The sequence below is a fragment of the Melanotaenia boesemani genome, chromosome 11 (assembly GCF_017639745.1).
Source record: "Melanotaenia boesemani isolate fMelBoe1 chromosome 11, fMelBoe1.pri, whole genome shotgun sequence".
Taxonomy (NCBI): Eukaryota; Metazoa; Chordata; class Actinopteri; order Atheriniformes; family Melanotaeniidae; genus Melanotaenia; species Melanotaenia boesemani.
The window spans coordinates 36,869,669-36,891,513 of NC_055692.1; the positions used below are offsets into that span (position 1 = coordinate 36,869,669).

The following is a 21,845-nucleotide window of genomic DNA, read 5'->3' on the forward strand; positions in this document are numbered from 1 at the left end:
CTGAGGAGCGGAGTTGGGTCTCTCGTGGATTGTCTGGATTGCCCTGCCCCTCGGCCCTAGGGTCGTCCTCTTGGCGGGCAGCACGGCGCATCGGGGGTTGTGACTCAAGGGGGGGGTACTGTCATGCCTGCTCCACCTGCACCAGTACACTCCACTTCACCAGCCTATTGATCACCGGTCCTACGACTACATTACCCAGGATTCCTCTGTTCCCATCCCATTGGACTTCACCTGTCTCTTCTCCTCATCAGGCTGACAAGTCACACCTGTTCTCCCCTCTACTTAAGCCTCCAGCACACCGCGGATCATTGTATTGTCTTGTAGCTACTTCAGTCAGAGAACTAAAAAAATAACCTACTGGAGACAGTGTGGGCATGGACTTTATATCCTTCCTTGCTCTCCAGCCAGACTACGTTCCATTCCACACCAGGAGTTACCGGCTTTCCCCACACATAAAGATTGCTAGAACCAGGTACATGTCACGGTGGTTTTTATTTAAAAGTTTTTATATATATATTTATTGCAAAACATCTGAAACTGTTTTAAATGACTAAACATTTTAAATTCTGATATTCCAATATTTTTATTGAAATTAGTGCACTGGAAGAATTCTCTCACACATATAGCTCATTGTTCAAACAGAACAAGAAAGGGGCAAAAATCCAAGTTAATTGAACTTTGTAGAACAAAACAACAAAACTTGTTCTTTTCGGAGTCTGTAACTCTTCCACTTTGGTTCTAACACAGTTCTGTTGAAAAAAATAATTTCTCATTTATGTCTGAACTTTTAAAATTAGTAAAATTAGTAATGCACAGAGAGGCACATTTTACATTTCACCATAAACCGTTTCACTTTAATTAGGTAATCATTGTTCTCTGGTCTGTCCTAGGGCTGGGAGATATGACCCAAATCTTATATCTCGATATTTTTTACCTGAATCGCGACATAAGATATATATCTCGATATATTTTTTTTTGTCAAGTAACCAAAAAGACAGCTCTAATTTACAGCCTTTAGTGCCAAATATACTTTTATTAAGGATCAGCAGCACATTTGCATTAAAACAGCTGTCTGAAATTACAGTACCTTTAAATTAAATGCTCCCAAAATAAAATAAATTAAAAATACTTTTCAATGACATAACAAAAATACAGCTATGCAAAATGCAAAAGAAAAGATGCTTTTAACTCAAAACAAGCTATCGCGATATAAACGATATTGCTTCCTTCTGTATTGCATCTGATAAAGTCTTGATATATTTGAAAATCTCGATATATTGCCCAGCCCTAGTCTGTCCCATGGCTTTCTGCCATGTTTATGCATCCCATTTAAAGATTTGAATAATTCCCCACTTCAGTTCTTATCAGAAACACAGCTTGTCCTGGACACAGACGAGTTTTCTTTTCTGTTCTATTTGTCTAGCATGACTTCAAACTACTCATCAAATTATTAAATCCCCAATGTAAGAATTACTCCCATCTAGTGGTGCACTAGGGTATTACAAGCAACTGAGTAGCACTCTACTGTTTACTGTTTAAGAGCGTTATTACAACTGCGGAGAGTCATAAATGTGATGTTCGAGTATCCCGTCAGGTGATGAAGTACAGAACGATACATAATTCTGTTTTTTTATGCTGATAAATTATAAGCATGCCCTCCATGTATTTGGGAGCAAGCTACTGCTAATAGCTAATGTTATCGTGTGAATTCGTTTTTCATGACTTGCAGACTCAGAGATCATCTGATGAAGGGAGAGGAAGAGGAAGCAGGGGCAGTGGACATGTCGGTGCTGCAAGAGAAGATCCCGTGCTGTAACATTACTCTGTGTTTAATAACATGTATTTCAGCTGATTTATCGAGGGAGGTGGGCGACGTATTGATTGGAAATAATTATCTGAGAGATTTTTGCGTTAGAATGCTTGCGGTTCTAGTGATTAAATCATGACGAGAAACTGGTATTACTTTGGTATATTTTGTCTGACTAGGAGAAGGACATCTACCCCCACCCCCATTGACAAATCAGCTGAAATAAAAAGAAGCATAGAGTCACCTGCTGGTATGACTTCTGTGAAGAGTAACTGAAGGCTGTTACAACGGAGCTTTTCTATTGTAGGCTAACTAACAAATTAGCTGTTTCTGCTGTTTTATAAAGAAAGAAACAGTAAATGATCCGAATAACACGTCTCTTCACGTCCAGGATTTCACAGACTGTCAGACCACATGGATTCTGGTTCTAACAGTTCTCTTTCAGGTCCAGGACTTCACAGACTTTCAGAGATCACATGGATTCTGGTTCTAACAGGTCTCTTTCAGGTCCAGGACTTCACAGACTGTCAGAGACCACATGGATTCTGGTTCTAACAGGTCTCCTTCAGGTCCAGGACTTCACAGACTGTCAGAGACCACATGGATTCTGGTTCTAACAGGTCTCCTTCAGGTCCAGGACTTCACAGACTGTCAGAGACCACATGGATTCTGGTTCTAACAGGTCTCTTTGAGGTCCAGGACTTCACAGACTGTCAGAGACCACATGGATTCTGGTTCTAACAGGTCTCTTTCAGGTCCAGGACTTCACAGACTGTCAGAGACCACATGGATTCTGGTTCTAACAGGTCTCCTTCAGGTCCAGGACTTCACAGACTGTCAGAGACCACATGGATTCTGGTTCTAACAGGTCTCTTTCAGGTCCAGGACTTCACAGACTGTCAGAGACCACATGGATTCTGGTTCCAACAGGTCTCTTTGAGGTCCAGGACTTCACAGACTGTCATGGACCACATGGATTCTGGTTGAAATTCAGCTGTAATAATTTTTTTATTTATTATTCCAGAGGAAAACAGTTATTGTCATGAAAAATAAAACCATTAATGGAGTTTTTAACATTTCATACACATTTATTTATGTTTCATATGTTTATTTATTTATGTTTTAAATGCATTATTTATCTCAATTATTTTAGCCAACCACAAACATGAGTTAAGTTTCTAATCATTTCAGCGGAAAAATGTATAGAAATAAATAGATTAAATTTTATTTGTTTAATTTTTTATCTTTATTTTCAATCATTCAGTTTACACTTTAAATAAAATTTTAATGGGTTACTTTCAATCCTTTTTCTCTTCTTCTCCTTCTTTGCCTAAATTCATGACTTGACCTTTCTTACATGGGGTCTGCTGGAATTTCCTGTTCTTTTTATTTAAGAACAGAAATGAATAATGAAAAAAAAAATCAAGAAAGAAAGAAAATTGATCAAACACCACAAAACAAAGAAATATGAAATGTATACAGAAAAAAACTTGCACATTGACTTAAACAATATTATTTTAATTTATTAATGTAAACACAAGATTATAAAGTATAAAGAAATCTGTCAATATCGCATGTTTTTCTGATTGCACAAACGGATTACTACTTATATTCATTTGATTTGCATCTCTACTGATCGATCAGGTTTTTACATAAATGGGAAAAATGTCATAAACCCTGAACAGAGGTCAAAGGTCACTTATAAACAAACGAACATGGTCAGAGGCTGAGAGAGGTGCGCCTCTTCTTCTTCTACTCAAACTTCACGCTGCCCACCTGTGGATCTGGCCCACACACGTGACTGAACGCGGAAGCGGAAACGAAGCAGCGACTTGCCAACAGCTGAGCAGCGACAGAGATCCTCTATTGATATGATGAGCGACTCAAACCTGCAATGTGATTTTGTTTTAAGCTGCGCTTGTGCTTTTTGCAGATTTTTTTTTAACACTTAACATTTACTGATATTTTTAAACAATGTAACAATAAATGATAAAGTTCTTTTTCTAACTCAGGAAATGCAAACAACAAAATTCAGATTCCTGAGTTGAATTTGTTGACATATATATAACACATTGACCCATTCCTTCAGAATGTTATATCTTTAATTCATGCTGCCATTTCAATTTCATGAACAGTTAATGGATAAAATATTCAAACTACAAAACTGTCAGATAACAGCACAACCAGCCTTTACTGAGTTTTTCATTCTTTTGACAATAACATTAAAATTAAAGTTAATGGCCTTTTGCTCTGCTAGATAATGACAACAAATGCCTAAAACCACAAAATATTAAGTTATCTGTAATATAATCTGCTTTGTTGATGGTTTTGCTTTGAAAACTAGTTCAACTTTTACAGTTTCTGTACATCATTTGATTACATGGCTGTTTTCAAGCTACTTTTTTAGATTTTGTCCTCCTTTCTCTATATTTTTATATGTTCATATTCATCCTTTAAACTACCAGACATGGCCCAAAGTCATTTTCTTGCTTGAACTGAATCATGGTTGTAGTATTTGGGCCATATGAGGCCCATTTCTACTTTTCTTTTAACTAAACTCCATTCTAACTGCTGTTTTTGTTTAAACGTTTAGTTAAAACTCGGTTTTTGTTTATTTCCTGTGCCATATCTGCTTGATCAGAAGGTAAGAGGTGTAAAAAAATAAAACGTCTATCAAGGCAACTACTTCCCGTTTGTTTCTGAAAAAAACATCAGAGTGAGACCTCTTTGTTTCCGCTCTCTCTCTGCAGACAGCTCAGCTAGCAGCGCGAGCCAATCCGGCTAACAGCTATCGGCTAACGGCTAGCTAGTGGCGCTATGATGGCGGAGCTGGTGCAGGGACAGGCCTCGATGAACCAGCCGGGGCTGAAGTCAGACGGCCTGGCCGATGTTTTACAGAGGGCCCGGCAGGTAACAACTTCACTGGGGCTCAGCACACACCCGTTCCGGGCCGAGCCGGGCTGTTTAGATCAATTCAAAGCACTTTTTTTCGAATTCGCCCGTGTTGTACTGTTGCTGCTCAGAACTTCTGCGCTCCGTCAACACACTCGCGCACACAGACGCACAGTAGCATGCTAACTAGCTCAGAAAGCACTTCTTAGTTTGACTTGTGGCAGGTTTGGGCCACTTTGTCTGGGCTGACAAGGTGCGGGAGTTAGTTTGGAGAGAGTTTGTGGAGCTGTCATCCAAAGGGGAGAGCAGCAGAACCCGGGTGGGGGGGGAATAAACGGGGGAGCGGGACACAAGTTTGGCCACACGTGTCCCTGAGGCAGTGGGCAACCTGTTGGGTCTGCGCGGCAGAAACACGGTGAAAAAACCCCCGAGCAGGACGCAGGTCACCTCTTTTCACTGCGGTCTCTGACCCGCAGACTGTCCTGCGCGGGCCGGGGGTGTTTCACCGTGTTCCAGCACTTGACGTGAGAACAGGACCCCCCACCCCTCCCCGCAGGCTGCTGTTTACTGTAAGTTGGTTAGAAACTAGGCTGGCGTTATGCAACACTCTCAGAGCCATATACAGACAGGAGGTGTGCCTGCTTCCTATAGACACCCAGACCCGAACTGCCTGGGATGGGATGGGGGTTCCTGCTGCCTTCACCTGCTCAGGTGTATCTACCTGCAGGGCAAGGCCACCATAACGACCTCAAATAGTGATCCTGACGTCATGTCGCGATACAACCAGGGAGTTTCATCCAGACCGTCTGCAGCTGAGTTTAAGTCGGTGCAGCCGGGGAGATGAGGAGGAGGAAGAGGAGGATGAAGGCTGGATGAGTTAGTTTCCCACTCAGTGTCTTCACATCGTTTCTGTTTAAAGACCAAAGCCAGCTGGTTTCCTGTCAGACTCCCAGCAGAAACACAGCCGTTCCTCCACCGCTGCTTTTATGGACCGCTGTAACGAAGCTTCTCTGCGTTCGGTCCAGATCTGCAGGAAAACCTGTTAGATGAAAACCACGTGGACCGATGTGGCCGCTTGCTGCTCGTCCTCCTGAAACTTTCACTTTGTTGGCATGTTGTTGTTGCCACGCATTTTTGCAGGTTTGCTTTGTTTTGTTCATTGTTCAGGTTATTTTGTGCCTTTTTGATGATTCCAAACAGTTTTGTGCCACAGGAGAACTTAGCTCCACCACTGCTTCAGTTTACCTGCTGATGATCGGACGTGTACATCGTACCTCCTCTAAACGTTCCCTGTACAGCCACATGAGTGGGTTAGACTCAGAACATCCACAGAGCCACAGGCTGGAATCTTTTCACTCTTTTGGTTGAAAAATGACTGAAGTTGTGGATTGATGGTTCATCCAGTTCCAGACTGCTTGGTTTCTCCTGTTTGTGGGTTAAATGGAGCAGCTTCTCCATGATTGTATTACTTTAAATGTTTAGCCTGAGCAGAAACGCAGAACTCAGACATTTTCGGGTGCTACTGGTTCTAGGGGGATCGGGAATCTGTAGTCAACTTTCTGTCCAGAAGCAGCAGAGCTTCAGAATCAGACACTATGAATCCCAGACTGGGATGTTTCCCAGCAGCGTTGTAGAAGACAGAGACAGAAGAATGAGTATGCGTTGCAAAGACCTCCCCCACAGTTTACAGAAGTTCTGGAGGAAACCCTGCTTAGCATACCGTAGCTTTGTCTGGCGGTTTTCACGACTTTATGAAACCAGCACAGCTGTTTTCCTCTTTGATAGACAGGCTACAGTGATGTTTAATACTGTATTTATCAGTAGTTATTTCAGTTAATCATTAAATGTTCAATCTCACACAGTTTGGGAGAAGGTGCTGGATGCAACATGCTACATGTTTACACAACATTACGACCTTGCTTGCAAAAAGATGAACTGTTATAAGACGTTTTATACACTTTATTTCCACTCAAGTTTAGTCACCTGAGCAATGTGCAGTTAATATGCGATATAATACCATAGCTGGATACCCAGGCAGTTTCTGAGCGCTCGTGGTGCTGAACTGATGGGTCATTTGCAGTTTTCTGTGTGCTAAGCATGCTCATTAATCAGGGGGAGCTGTTCTGACGAGGTATGCCGAACCAACACAACACCTGTTGTTGCTCCGAACTATTCACTCATCTTTCCTGTAGATTCTATGGAAAATATGTTGGATGTGTGTTGGATTTATAGATGGTTTGACATGGATAAAAGGGAGTTGAGCTTAGTTTGTTTGGTTACTTGAATTAATGGAAAGTCTGATGTAGCAACAGACTGAGGAAAAGAGCTGAAGGGTTAAAGAAGATGCCCTGAAAACCCTGAGAATCGTTTAATAATCAAATCGCGGTGTGCCTAAGATGGCACAGACGATCGTCACGGAAACCAGCGAAGAAGAAAACTTCTTCATCTCTTGGGTAATGCAGGACAACTTGTGTTTCCGTCAGTCAAAGGCTGCATCAGACCCTCGCGGTCCTGGTTTGGTCAGGTTTCTATCGGAACTTTTACCCAGTTCTTCCACGTCTGACCACCACAAATTTCTCCTGTCTGTCATCCTACATATGCATACATATTTACCCACAATACCCTGTGTTGTAGTCCACTTCCTGTATTTAGTTCACCTGAAGCTAACAGAGACCTACCTTTGTAGGTGGACCAGCGTTTGTTTCTGAATTACACCTCCCCCAACAAACCGGGCTTTCCGAGCAAACAGCGTAGGATGTGAATCAGAAGAGTTGGTCTGAATTCAGCCGAGAAAAAGATGAAGCGATCAATGCTACGTGGTTCTAGAAAACGCCATGTATTAGAAAAAGAAAAACCAGATGCTTGTAGCGGCTGAGCCTGAAGAGAGGCTGCATGGACGAAGCTTCTTCTTAAGTTTGTAACGAGGTTAATTCCTCAAATGAAGACACATCCCAAACCACCTCATTATTCACAATAATATAAACACCAGTTTATGTGGTGATGATGAAAAGGAAATCCTTCAGATGTGAAGCTGAGCGTTTAATTATCAGTTAGTCTGGACCGTGTACCGTGCTCATTCCAGCGTTTTAACCCGTAACATGTTCGCCGTCCGAATCGGCGCTTTGATCACAACGTAGGAAGTTTCTGCCTCCACAGGTTAGGAGGGAAGAATGTAAAATAAACCTTATTGGTCCAGGTTAGATCAGAGAAACGAGGCAAACCAGGTGATTGGCTGCTGCACACACACATCAGCATTGCGGCACGTTCCCATGATGCTGTGCTGCTTGTGGTACTTCCGGCTGTAAGATGATCAGAAAGTCATACAGATGTGATTCTCGTTGGTCTCTGCTTCTCTTCCTCCCACCGAAGCTGAAGCGGACTCTAAGTTGATAAAAAATGAAGATATTTAACAAGCTGTGGCGGAAATTAAAGGTGGGAATCTACCGGTCATTGATTTCATGTGTTTCCATCCATGAATGACTTTATAATGACATCACTTCAGTCTGTTTTTAGCAGCTGCATCAAAGTGACCCGGTTCTGGACTCGGCCTCCGCTGAAGTCCACGGATCACACATGATGACTGCATGATGGACAGTTGCGTCACGCTCCGTCATGTAACTGGACTGTTGTCGTTCTGGTTTGTGGTGGGGTGGGAAAGTCGCTTTTAGATGCATCCTTCAATTTTGCCATGCTTGATTAGTAAATGTAGAGAAACATCGCGTGTCTTATTCTGTGCTGTAAAATGGCGGGTGGCAGGAACCTTGGTTCGTTGGTGGCTGGGAACTTTGGTCCATTGGAGGCGGGGAACCTTGGCCCGTTGGAGGCGGGGAACCTTGGCCCGTTGGAGGCGGGGAACTTCGGTCCGTTGGAGGTGGGGAACTTTGGCCCGTTGGAGGCGGGGAACTTTGGTTCGTTGGAGGCGGGGAATCTTGATCTGTTGGTGGCAGGGTACTTTGGTTCGTTGGAGGCGGAGAACCTTGTTCCGTTGGAGGCGGGGAACCTTGGTCCGTTGGAGGTGGGGAACTTCGGTCCGTTGGAGGCGGGGAACCTTGGTTCGCTGGAGGCGGGGAACCTTGGTTCGTTGGAGGCGGGGAACCTTGGTTCGTTGGAGGCGGGGAACCTTGGTTCGTTGGGGGCGGGGAACCTTGGTCCGTTGGAGGCGGGGAACTTTGGCCCGTTGGAGGCGGGGAACCTTGGCCCGTTGGAGGCGGGGAACTTCGGTCCGTTGGAGGTGGGGAACTTTGGCCCGTTGGAGGCGGGGAACTTTGGTTCGTTGGAGGCGGGGAATCTTGATCTGTTGGTGGCAGGGTACTTTGGTTCGTTGGAGGCGGAGAACCTTGTTCCGTTGGAGGCGGGGAACCTTGGTCCGTTGGAGGTGGGGAACTTTGGTTCGCTGGAGGCGGGGAACCTTGGTTCGTTGGAGGCGGGGAACCTTGGTTCGTTGGGGGCGGGGAACCTTGGTCCGTTGGAGGTGGGGAACTTTGGTTCGCTGGAGGCGGGGAACCTTGGTTCGTTGGAGGCGGGGAACCTTGGTTCGTTGGGGGCGGGGAACCTTGGTTCGTTGGGGGCGGGGAACCTTGGTTCGTTGGGGGCGGGGAACCTTGGTCCGTTGGAGGCGGGGAACTTTGGTCTGTTGGAGGCGGGGAACAGGGTTTCTTTGGTCGTAGTAAAAACTGCTAGCGTGGTTCCTCGCGTTAGCTGCATTTACTTTAACTCCAGTTTTCCACTGACTTGATGTGATTTAGAAAATACTGCTGACACTGCGAACCTCAGCATGACATCAGCACTACATGACGTAGCCTCTTCCGTGGTGTTTTTAGTGACATCACTAACCGATGAAGATAAAAGTTCTGGTTACAGAAAATCCGGTAAAGATAGTTTTTAGTTTAGGCTTCAGACTTCCAGTCATGTTTAGTCGCTGCATCCTTCACATCTACATCACGGGAGGGTGGGTGTGCTCAACCAATCAGAAGGCTTCTCCAACTGTTTGTGGTCTGAGGTCTTTATACCCTGGTTCCTGTGTAGTCACATGACCAGTGCAGCGAAGCAATGCTGTTCCAGTTTAACCATCACAACCAGTCCAGTTTGGGAGGGCTGAGTTTATAAAAATGGCATCTTAATTCACTCCAACAGGTGTGAACAGGTGCAGCAGAAGCCGTCCTGTCAGGTCGTTTCTTGTTTCTCTGCAGTGTGTTTTCTTTATCATGAAAAGGTTCAAGGTTTTCTTCCTGTGTGTGTTGTAAAGACGTCACGTAGCAGCTAGAAGGAAACATGAAGGAGTAGTTGACTCAGTGACTCTGCACACCATAACAACCTGAGCAGTTCTCAGAAGGTCCTCACCGCTTCTCTGAGCAGCTGCTAACGTCTCATCTTCATCCAGATCACTAATCTGCTCGGAGAATGCTAAGCCCAACCCTCCACCGCAGCCATCTTCCTCACATGACGGTCATGTGACGTACACCGCCGGAGCCATCTTCCTCACATGACGGTCATGTGACGTACACCGCCGGAGCCATCTTCCTCACATGACGGTCATGTGACGTACACCGCCGGAGCCATCTTCCTCACGTGACGGTCATGTGAAATTCACCGCCGGAGCCATCTTCCTCACGTGACAGTCATGTGACGTACACCGCCAGAGCCATCTTCCTCACGTGACGGTCATGTGACGTACACCACCGCAGCCATCTTCCTCACGTGACGGTCATGTGACGTACACCACCGCAGCCATCTTCCTCACGTGACGGTCATGTGAAATTCACCGCCGGAGCCATCTTCCTCACGTGACGGTCATGTGACGTACACCGCCAGAGCCATCTTCCTCACGTGACGGTCATGTGACGTACACTGCCGGAGCCATCTTCCTCACGTGACGGTCATGTGACGTACACCGCCGGAGCCATCTTCCTCACGTGACGGTCATGTGACGTACACCGCCAGAGCCATCTTCCTCACGTGACGGTCATGTGACGTACATCGCCGGGGCCATCTTCCTCACGTGACGGTCATGTGACGTACACCGCCAGAGCCATCTTCCTCACGTGACGGTCATGTGACGTACACCGCCGCAGCCATCTTCCTCACGTGACGGTCATGTGACGTACACCGCCAGAGCCATCTTCCTCACGTGACGGTCATGTGACGTACATCGCCGGGGCCATCTTCCTCACGTGACGGTCATGTGACGTACAGCGCCGGGGCCATCTTCCTCACTTGACGGTCATGTGACTTACACCGCCAGAGCCATCTTCCTCACGTGACGGTCATGTGACGTACACCGCTGCAGCCATCTTCCTCACATGACGGTCATGTGACGTACACCGCCGGAGCCATCTTCCTCACGTGACGGTCATGTGACGTACACCGCCAGAGCCATCTTCCTCACGTGACGGTCATGTGACGTACACCACCGCAGCCATCTTCCTCACGTGACGGTCATGTGACGTACACCGCCAGAGCCATCTTCCTCACGTGACGGTCATGTGACGTACACCGCCAGAGCCATCTTCCTCACGTGACGGTCATGTGACGTACAGCGCCGAAGCCATCTTCCTCACGTGACTGTCATGTGACGTACACCGCCAGAGCCATCTTCCTCACGTGACGGTCATGTGACGTACACCGCCAGAGCCATCTTCCTCACGTGACGGTCATGTGACGTACACCGCCAGAGCCATCTTCCTCACGTGACGGTCATGTGACGTACACCACCGCAGCCATCTTCCTCACGTGACGGTCATGTGACGTACACCGCCAGAGCCATCTTCCTCACGTGACGGTCATGTGACGTACACCGCCAGAGCCATCTTCCTCACGTGACGGTCATGTGACGTACAGCGCCGAAGCCATCTTCCTCACGTGACTGTCATGTGACGTACACCGCCAGAGCCATCTTCCTCACGTGACGGTCATGTGACGTACACCGCCGGAGCCATCTTCCTCACGTGACGGTCATGTGACGTACACCGCCAGAGCCATCTTCCTCACGTGACGGTCATGTGACTTACACCACCGGGGCCATCTTCCTCACGTGACGGTCATGTGACTTACACCACCGGGGCCATCTTCCTCACGTGACGGTCATGTGATTGGCCCTGGCCAATCAATGAACTGGATTTTCTTCTTCTTTCTTGTTGGTCTCTGGCCATTTTGGGGAATGTCGCCCCCTGTCAAACAGCTAGTGTAACTGCGTGATGTGGTCTGGTCCGCTTGAGTCAAGTTCAGTGTGAAACCAAACCAAAGGAAGGTGGGACATGTTTCAGAATTCCTTTCCCAGTGGCACCCAGCCCCCGGACCATCCTGGTCTCAGTGTTTCTGGCTTGTTAGACCAATGGGAAGAGAGCATGAGCAGGTATGTCTGTTCTACCCGTCAGAAGTGAAACCACATACAGTGATACCTGGAGAGACGAGCACATTACATACAATTTTTTTTGAGATACGAGCTGTGATACAAACAAATTTTTGAGATGCGAGCATCCGAGCGGACAAGGCCGAACAAAGACCCACAACAACAACATGTGCACCGTTTCCATGTGCTTTTATTTTGCTTGCAGTACAACTTTATAGCATTTAACACCATGGGTCGTAAGAAAGTGAGTGTAAAGGACAGTGCCTTGAAGAAGATAATGATGTCTATTGAATTTAAACGGGAAATCAACAACAACTGGAGTGGAATTATGCGAGCTGGAACAGATTAATGGGATTTCAATTAATTTAAATGGAGAAAATTGCTATGAGATACGAGCAAGATCATGGAACAAATGAAACTCGTATCTCCAGGTATTACTGTACATGTACTTCCTGTCAAAAGAGTTATTGTATTGTATTGTAGTGGATTAAACAAACCCAGCAGTTTTAAATAAATCTTTATCCTCAGAAATCACTTCAATAGAATCAAGTTCTGCTTCTACAGCCTTAATTCAAACATTAATGTCTGTAAACTATGGGATAAGCTTTGTGCCACTGGGGAGCGAATCTGAATTCTTAATATTTGATTTTGAATCATTTAATTTGAATCTGAATATGCCTGTTTGAATAATTGCTTCAAAAAACTGAATCCAAATGACCATATTTGATATTGAATCTTTGTTTTTTTTATGTGTATTGTGGTAAAGTTGAAACTTTTGTATTTGAAAAATTCAGATCTGAAATACAAACTTTTGTGCCACACATCCGGGACCTGACGTGAGGCAAAACTAGCCGATCGCAGATGGAGTAACGTCAGTTTTGTGCAGTTGTTCTCAATGGCAGAGGGAGGGCGGGGGGGCGCTAAGATCCAGGCCAGCCACTCTCGCTACAACGGCAGTTACCGTTTCTGTAGCGGTAGTTACCGTTTCCTCAGCGGTCTCAGCGGTTTTCCACTGTGGGCTGGTTGCAGACTTTTCACATCAGTAGTAACTCCTAATACAAGAAAAATATGTGTAAGTTTGCACAGATTAATCTGCACCTCAAGTGACTGCACAAAACCGATGTTACTCCATCTGCGATCGACTAGGTTTGCCTCACGTCAGGTCCCGGATGTGTGGCACAAAAGTTTGTATTTCAGATCTGAATTTGAATTTCAGATCTGAATTTGAATGGAGAGAACTGAAACTGAACTATGAAAATGAATTAGGGAATGAATTTTTTCAAATACAAAAGTTTCAACTTTACCAATATACACATTCAAAAAACAAAGATTCAATATCAAATATGGTCATTTGGATTCAGTTTTTTAAAGCAATTATTCAAACAGGCATATTCAGACCAAACGACCAAAAATCTTCATAAAAACAATTTAATTTGTAGTTTATAAATGAAAATGCGTTTTGAAACGTAGAGTGGAGAAGGTGCAGTGAGCAAGCGTTGCGTCGCTCCACTGCGTGAGGCTGAACCTGCTCGGTACATGGCACACAAACTAAACACAGCAGCCGGCACAGAACGGGGAATAAAGCTTTCCATCAGACCAACGCCAAGCCTCTGCAGCAGCGAGGAAAACAATGAAACAGACAAATAAAAGAAGAAAACATGATCTGATGCAGGATGCAGGTGAGGACATAGCCGCTCACCTGCAGCTCAAACTACCTGTCACACTTCTGCTGATCTGCTCTGACTTCCGGTTGGCAGAGAGTCGTCTCAGCTGCAGGGCTGTTAGACATATTTTATTTGGAAAGTATACAAAGGTCATACCAGTGCAGTTCTGTTAGTTGCATGGTTACGTCTGTCCACTGGTTGTCTGAAGGCATGAGTCACCAGAGCTGCAAGAAAGAGCCATGCTCACTTCAGGTTCATCAGTAAAAACCAGCTTCCACCCTTCTGTTATTACTTTTCATTGGGGAGGAGCAACTTATGGATCTTATGGAACAATAGAAGTTGCACAAAGAGGAAGAAATCTGGAAGAGAAAAATTTAGTAGCAATAATTTAGACAAATAAAAATTAGACAAAGTAAAAGATTATAATAAAACAAATAAATGTGGAAAAAGAAATGTCTAATCACAGTTGTCCTTTTGCATTTTTTTTCATATATCTATTTGTTTTTAAATAAATTCAGTCTGAGGAACATTTTTCCACAGTTTTAGATCCAGTTTGTCTCAGATTGGTGAAGCTCTGTCCATCTTTCCATCTGAGAGACTCTGCCTCTCTGAAATGCTCCTTTTATACCAGTCATGTTACTGACCTGTTGCCAGGTAACCTGACTACTTGTCCAATGCTCCTCCAGGTGTTTCTGGTTTGTACCAGGTACTTTTCCAGCCTTTTGTTGCTCCTGTTCCAACTTTTTCCATCAGAGTCACTATCAGCTCATGTTTTCATCTCATGGTGAAACGTCTCCGTTTCATCCTCTGATGTGTTGGTGATCTGCTGCTGGGGATAAAATATGACCTGATGGGATTCTGGTTTATTTCCGTTTTACACAGAGACCCATTCATTTCTGAGTTGGGTTGTAAGTGAAGGATTCCAGCGGTCGGTGTGTGTTCTTTGAACCAGACAGGGAATGATGTTGGGAAGGAAACACTGACTGCAGTTTGTTCAGACTGAAGGAATCTCTGGATGTTTGGACATTTAGACATTTCCAGAAAGGTTTCTTCTCTCAGGAAACCGACTGCAGGACCTGTATGAAATAGGGCTGCAACGATTAGTCGACGTTGTCGACAATAGTCGACAATAAAAATAGTCAACAACGAATTTAGCCGTCGACTATTGTCGGCAACGGAAAAACCAAAAGAATAAAAACTACAGAGTGAAACATCGTCTTTTAATCCTATCTCTGCTGAGAGTTGCACAATGCACAATAAAGTCCGCCAGGGGGAAAATATGGTGTCGGACCAGGGAGGAAAACGGCAGCGGAGAACGTTTAAAGTCTGGAATAACTTCACGTTAAACTTACAAAATAAATTAAATACATGTGAGATTTGTAAAGCGGACCTTGTGTACCACGGAAGTACGTCTGCAACGCTCGAACATTTAAAGAAGAGGCACGTCGGACTTACTTAACCTTATGCAAAATTTCAAAGCTGAAAGTGAAATAAGATCCATTTATGATAATCATGTTACATAATCTGATTGGTTGACTAGTCGTTTTAATAGTCGTGACTAATCAACCATCAGAATAGTTATTAGTTGCAGCCCTAGTATAAAAACTTGCCTTAATCAAGTTTTCCTCATTTTTATGAGAAAACCGATCCTGTTGATGTTCTGCTCTGGACTTACTGTGGACTCATAAATCCACCTGTAACATTGATCTGGTAGGAAACTTGATCTCGACCGAAGGTTTGAAGCAAGTACTGGATCAGGACTGGCTTGATGTGGATCTTGATTTTTATATTTTGAACCTTTTCTTGTGGATCTGTCCCTGGTTTGTCCAGAGATCCGGTGCTAAAGCCTTTTTTTCCTGTTTTCAGATGGTGGGGAAGATGGGCGGAGAAGCCATGTCCCACCTCAACAGCTCCTCAGGAAGCGTGGAGCCCTCGCTGTTCTATCCTGGCCAGAAACGACCTGGAGAGGACGGAGGTGAGGATCAGAAACCTCTAACCTGATCAGGAACCCTGTCCCCAAGCTGAACTAGAACATCCTAGACTGAAACTGGGTTGAGCTACAGCCACCTGATTCAGAACCAGTTTCACCGGCTAAATTCACCCTGAACCACAGCTAGAGGTTCAACCATCCTCCTGATCCTGAAGCTTTCAGTCTGACCTGGACCTGCTAACATGCACCAGGACCTTTTTCCTCAGAAGGGTTACAAAAACCGGACCAGACCTAGCGTCTTCCAAGAGACGAGCCCAGACGACCAACCCGTAGATCAGTTTTAGACTGAATGTTTACAGAATCACCTGCAGCCATTTCACCAATTGAAGCCCCGTTTCCACCAGTAGGTCCAGCCCAGTTTGGATCCAGTCCGTTTCAGTTCCAGCCTGGTTCAGGTCCACTCCAGTTCTGATCTAGCCCGGTTCAGTTCCGGCCCAATTTGGGTCCAGCCCAGTTTGGATCCAGCCCTGTTCAGTTCCGGCCCGGTTCAGGTCCACTCCAGTTCTGGTCTAGCCCGGTTCAGTTCCGGCCCGATTTGGGTCCATGCCAGTTTGGATCCAGCCCGGTTAAGTTCCGGCCCGAATTGGGTCCAGCCCAGTGCGGGTCCAGCTGGTTCAGGTCCAGCTTGGTTTGGATTCTGCCCGGTTCAGGTCCAACCCGGTTCGGATCCAGATAAAAACAGTGAAGAGTGCCAAAATATCTGGCTGATCAAATGTTTTCAGATCCGACCCTGAAAGGTGGAGCTTGTCACACTGCTATCCACTGATTGGTGGAAAGGATCATCACTTCCTGTGTGACTCAGCCCCCTTTCCACCAACGAGTCTGGGATGGGTTGGTAGGTAAACCCTGATCTCTCGTTTCTAAAGCAACCGTACCCTTACTTGTTAAACGCCGCATCAGCTGGTTAGCGACTGACGTAACAGCGTGATGTCATGGCGATGCGACGCCTTCCCAGAATTCTAATGAAGAAGAAATCGACCCAGAACCAAAGGAGGAGAATGAAGGGCATCCAGCAGCTTGTCTTCTTTCTTCTTCTCATGTGGCTTTAAATAACAGTAAATAAAGAATAAAGAATCTGAGTTAACAGCAAACATTGAGCTGTCAACTGAATCAGTTGCAAACATTTTCACCAGATTCACCAGTGAATTATGGAAAATTGATCACCTGATTTTCACCAAACCTGACACAGGTAAACCACATCCTTCAGTCTCAGGTACAGCATTTAGATCTGGGGTGATCCAGAACCTTGAAATCAGATCCTCTGACATTGGTTCGGACCTTCCTCACCTTGACCGAGTTGTTTACATGGAGCAGGTGCTGCATCAGGTCTCAGAGTTGACCTGGTTGTCTTTGAGAAGCAGACTCAAGTCAGCAGCTTTGTCAGTTCTAACCGCTGTCTCTGTCTCCCAGTAGGTAACCAGCTTCCAGCCATGGGCCATCAGAGGTACGAGGAGCAGCTCGTATTGATTAACGCACACACACGGTCAGCAGGGGGCATGTAATGATGTACACTCAGCACCACGTTTGTTTGCAAATAGACATCAGAGAACATGAGTGTTATAGATCTGTCCTCCTGCGTCTGCATCAACATAATCATTTATCGACATACAGACGTCACCCTATGGAGGTGGCGGGTCATGTGATCGGGCGTTAATGTGTGTGTTGTTGTGTCAGCAGGGTTATCACAGAGGATTACAAGGTCCCTGACAGGATGGTGGGCTTCAGTGAGTATGACTCCTCCTCTGTCTACACCAGAACCTTTAATCTACACCAGAACGTCTAATCTACACCAGAACCTCTGATCTACACCAGAACGTCTAATCTACACCAGAACCTTTAATCTACACCAGAACGTCTAATCTACACCAGAACCTCTAATCTACACCAGAACCTCTAATCTACACCAGAACCTCTAATCTACACCAGAACGTCTAATCTACACCAGAACCACTAATCTACACCAGAACCTCTGATCTACACCAGAACGTCTAATCTACACCAGAACCTTTAATCTACACCAGAGCGTCTAATCTACACCAGAACGTCTAATCTACACCAGAACGTCTAATCTACACCAGAACCTCTAATCTACACCAGAGCGTCTAATCTACACCAGAACCTCTGATCTACACCAGAACGTCTAATCTACACCAGAACCTCTGATCTACACCAGAACGTCTAATCTACACCAGAACGTCTAATCTACACCAGAGCGTCTAATCTACACCAGAACCTCTAATCTACACCAGAACCTCTAATCTACACCAGAACGTCTAATCTACACCAGAACCTCTAATCTACACCAGAACCTCTGATCTACACCAGAACGTCTAATCTACACCAGAACCTCTAATCTACACCAGAACCACTAATCTACACCAGAACCTCTAATCTACACCAGAACCACTAATCTACACCAGAACCTCTAATCTACACCAGAACCACTAATCTACACCAGAACCTCTGATCTATACCAGAACCACTAATCTACACCGGAACCTCTAATCTACACCGGAACCACTAATCTACACCAGAACCTCTGATCTACACCAGAACGTCTAATCTACACCAGAACCTCTAATCTACACCAGAACCTCTAATCTACACCAGAACCTCTAATCTACACCAGAACCACTAATCTACACCAGAACCACTAATCTACACCAGAACCACTAATCTACACCAGAACGTCTAATCTACACCAGAACCTCTAATCTACACCAGAACGTCTAATCTACACCAGAACCTCTAATCTACACCAGAGCGTCTAATCTACACCAGAACCTCTAATCTACACCAGAACGTCTAATCTACACCAGAACGTCTAATCTACACCAGAACCACTAATCTACACCAGAACCACTAATCTACACCAGAACCTCTAATCTACACCAGAACCTCTAATCTACACCAGAACCTCTGATCTATACCAGAACCACTAATCTACACCGGAACCTCTAATCTACACCAGAACCACTAATCTACACCAGAACCTCTAATCTACACCAGAACCTCTGATCTACACCAGAACCTCTAACCTACACCAGAACCTCTAATCTACACCAGAACCACTAATCCACACCAGAACCTCTAATCCACACCAGAACCTCTAATCCACACCAGAACCTCTGATCTACACCAGAACCTCTGATCTACACCAGAACGTCTAATCTACACCAGAACCTCTAATCTACACCAGAACCTCTGATCTACACCAGAACCTCTGATCTACACCAGAACCTCCGATCTCCACCAGAACCTCCGATCCCCACCAGAACCTCTGATCTACACCAGAACCTCTAATCTACACCAGAACGTCTAATCTATACCAGAACCACTAATCTACACCAGAACCACTAATCTACACCAGAACCTCTAATCTACACCAGAACCACTGATCTACACCAGAACCACTGATCTACACCAGAACCACTAATCTACACCAGAACCTCTGATCTACACCAGAACCACTAATCTACACCAGAACCTCTGATCTACACCAGAACCTCTAATCCACACCAGAACCTCTAATCCACACCAGAACCTCTGATCTACACCAGAACCTCTAATCTACACCGGAACCTCTGATCTACACCAGAACGTCTGATCTACACCAGAACCACTAGTCTACACCAGAACGTCTGATCCACACCAGAACCTCTGATCTACACCAGAACCTCTGATCTACACCAGAACCTCTGATCTCCACCAGAACCTCTGATCTACACCAGGACGTCTAATCTACACCAGAACCACTAATCTACACCAGAACCTTTAATCTACACCAGAACATTTAATCTACATCAGAACGTCTAATCTACACCAGAACCTCTGATCTACACCAGAACGTCTAATCTACACCAGAACCTTTAATCTACACCAGAACGTCTAATCTACACCAGAACCTTTAATCCACACTAGAACCTTTGATCTACACCAGAACCTTTAATCTACACCAGAACGTCTAATCTACACCAGAACGTCTAATCTACACCAGAACCACTAATCTACACCAGAACCTCTAATCTACACCAAAACCACTAATCTACACCAAAACCACTAATCTACACCAGAACCTCTAATCTACACCAGAACGTCTAATCTACACCAGAACCTCTAATCTACACCAGAACGTCTAATCTACATCAGAACCTCTGGTCTACACAAGAACGTTTAATCTACACCAGAACCTCTGATCTACACCGGAACCTCTGATCTACACCAGAACCTCTGATCTACACCAGAACCACTAGTCTACACCAGAACGTCTGATCCACACCAGAACCTCTGATCTACACCAGAACCTCTGATCTACACCAGAACCTCTGATCTCCACCAGGACGTCTAATCTACACCAGAACCACTAATCTACACCAGAACATTTAATCTACATCAGAACGTCTAATCTACACCAGAACCTCTGATCTACACCAGAACGTCTAAACTACACCAGAACCTTTAATCTACACCAGAACGTCTAATCTACACCAGAACCTTTAATCCACACTAGAACCTTTGATCTACACCCGAACCTTTAATCTACACCAGAACGTCTAATCTACACCAGAACGTCTAATCTACACCAGAACCACTAATCTACACCAGAACCTCTAATCTACACCAAAACCACTAGTCTACACCAGAACCTCTAATCTACACCAGAACGTCTAATCTACACCAGAACCTTTAACCTACACCAGAACCTCTAATCTACACCAGAACGTCTAATCTACATCAGAACCTCTGATCTACACCAGAACGTCTAATCTACACCAGAACCTTCAATCTACACCAGAACGTCTAATCTACACCAGAACCTCTGATCTACACCAGAACGTCTAATCTACACCAGAACCTTTAATCTACATCAGAACGTCTAATCTACACCAGAACCTCTGATCTACACCAGAACGTCTAATCTACACCAGAACCTCTAATCTACACCAGAACGTCTAATCTACACCAGAACCTCTAATCTACACCAGAACCACTAATCTACACCAGAACCACTAATCTACACCAGAACCTCTAATCTACACCAGAACCACTAATCCACACCAGAACCTCTAATCCACACCAGAACCTCTAATCCACACCAGAACCTCTGATGTACACCAGAACCTCTGATCTACACCAGAACGTCTAATCTACACCAGAACCTCTAATCTACACCAGAACCTCTGATCTACACCAGAACCTCTGATCTACACCAGAACCTCCGATCTCCACCAGAACCTCTGATCCCCACCAGAACCTCTGATCTACACCAGAACCTCTGATCTACACCAGAACGTCTAATCTACACCAGAACCACTAATCTACACCAGAACCACTAATCTACACCAGAACCTCTAATCTACACCAGAACCACTGATCTACACCAGAACCACTGATCTACACCAGAACCACTAATCTACACCAGAACCTCTGATCTACACCAGAACCACTAATCTACACCAGAACCTCTGATCTACACCAGAACCTCTAATCCACACCAGAACCTCTAATCCACACCAGAACCTCTGATCTACACCAGAACCTCTAATCTACACCGGAACCTCTGATCTACACCAGAACCTCTGATCTACACCAGAACCACTAGTCTACACCAGAACGTCTGATCCACACCAGAACCTCTGATCTACACCAGAACCTCTGATCTACACCAGAACCTCTGATCTACACCAGGACGTCTAATCTACACCAGAACCACTAATCTACACCAGAACCTTTAATCTACACCAGAACATTTAATCTACATCAGAACGTCTAATCTACACCAGAACCTCTGATCTACACCAGAACGTCTAATCTACACCAGAACCTTTAATCTACACCAGAACGTCTAATCTACACCAGAACCTTTAATCCACACTAGAACCTTTGATCTACACCAGAACCTTTAATCTACACCAGAACGTCTAATCTACACCAGAACTTCTAATCTACACCAGAACCACTAATCTACACCAGAACCTCTAATCTACACCAAAACCACTAATCTACACTAAAACCACTAATCTACACGAGAACCTCTAATCTACACCAGAACGTCTAATCTACACCAGAACCTCTAATCTACACCAGAACGTCTAATCTACATCAGAACCTCTGATCTACACAAGAACGTTTAATCTACACCAG

At 45.0% G+C, this 21,845-nt stretch overlaps 1 protein-coding gene and 1 pseudogene across 8 annotated transcripts in view; one reads left to right on the forward strand and one right to left on the reverse strand.

Annotated features, from left to right (window-relative positions):
• The window catches only part of LOC121649383, a 543,071-nt pseudogene that overhangs the window by 174,260 nt on the left and 346,966 nt on the right, over positions 1–21,845 (reverse strand).
• Positions 4,566–21,845, forward strand: part of LOC121649372 (far upstream element-binding protein 3-like) — a 47,173-nt gene continuing 29,893 nt past the window's right edge. For 2 of the 8 annotated variants that reach the window (XM_042000167.1, XM_042000173.1), the window contains exons 1-4: positions 4,566–4,717; positions 15,578–15,686; positions 17,112–17,184; positions 17,379–17,425. In XM_042000167.1, coding sequence (XP_041856101.1) covers positions 4,625–4,717; positions 15,578–15,686; positions 17,112–17,184; positions 17,379–17,425 — 322 coding nt within the window. In that variant the 5' untranslated portion in view covers positions 4,566–4,624. Of the gene's footprint in view, positions 4,718–15,577; positions 15,687–17,111; positions 17,185–17,375; positions 17,426–21,845 lie in introns of all 8 variants that reach the window. The other 6 variants (XM_042000169.1, XM_042000174.1, XM_042000170.1 and 3 more) reach the window with 5 other exon arrangements.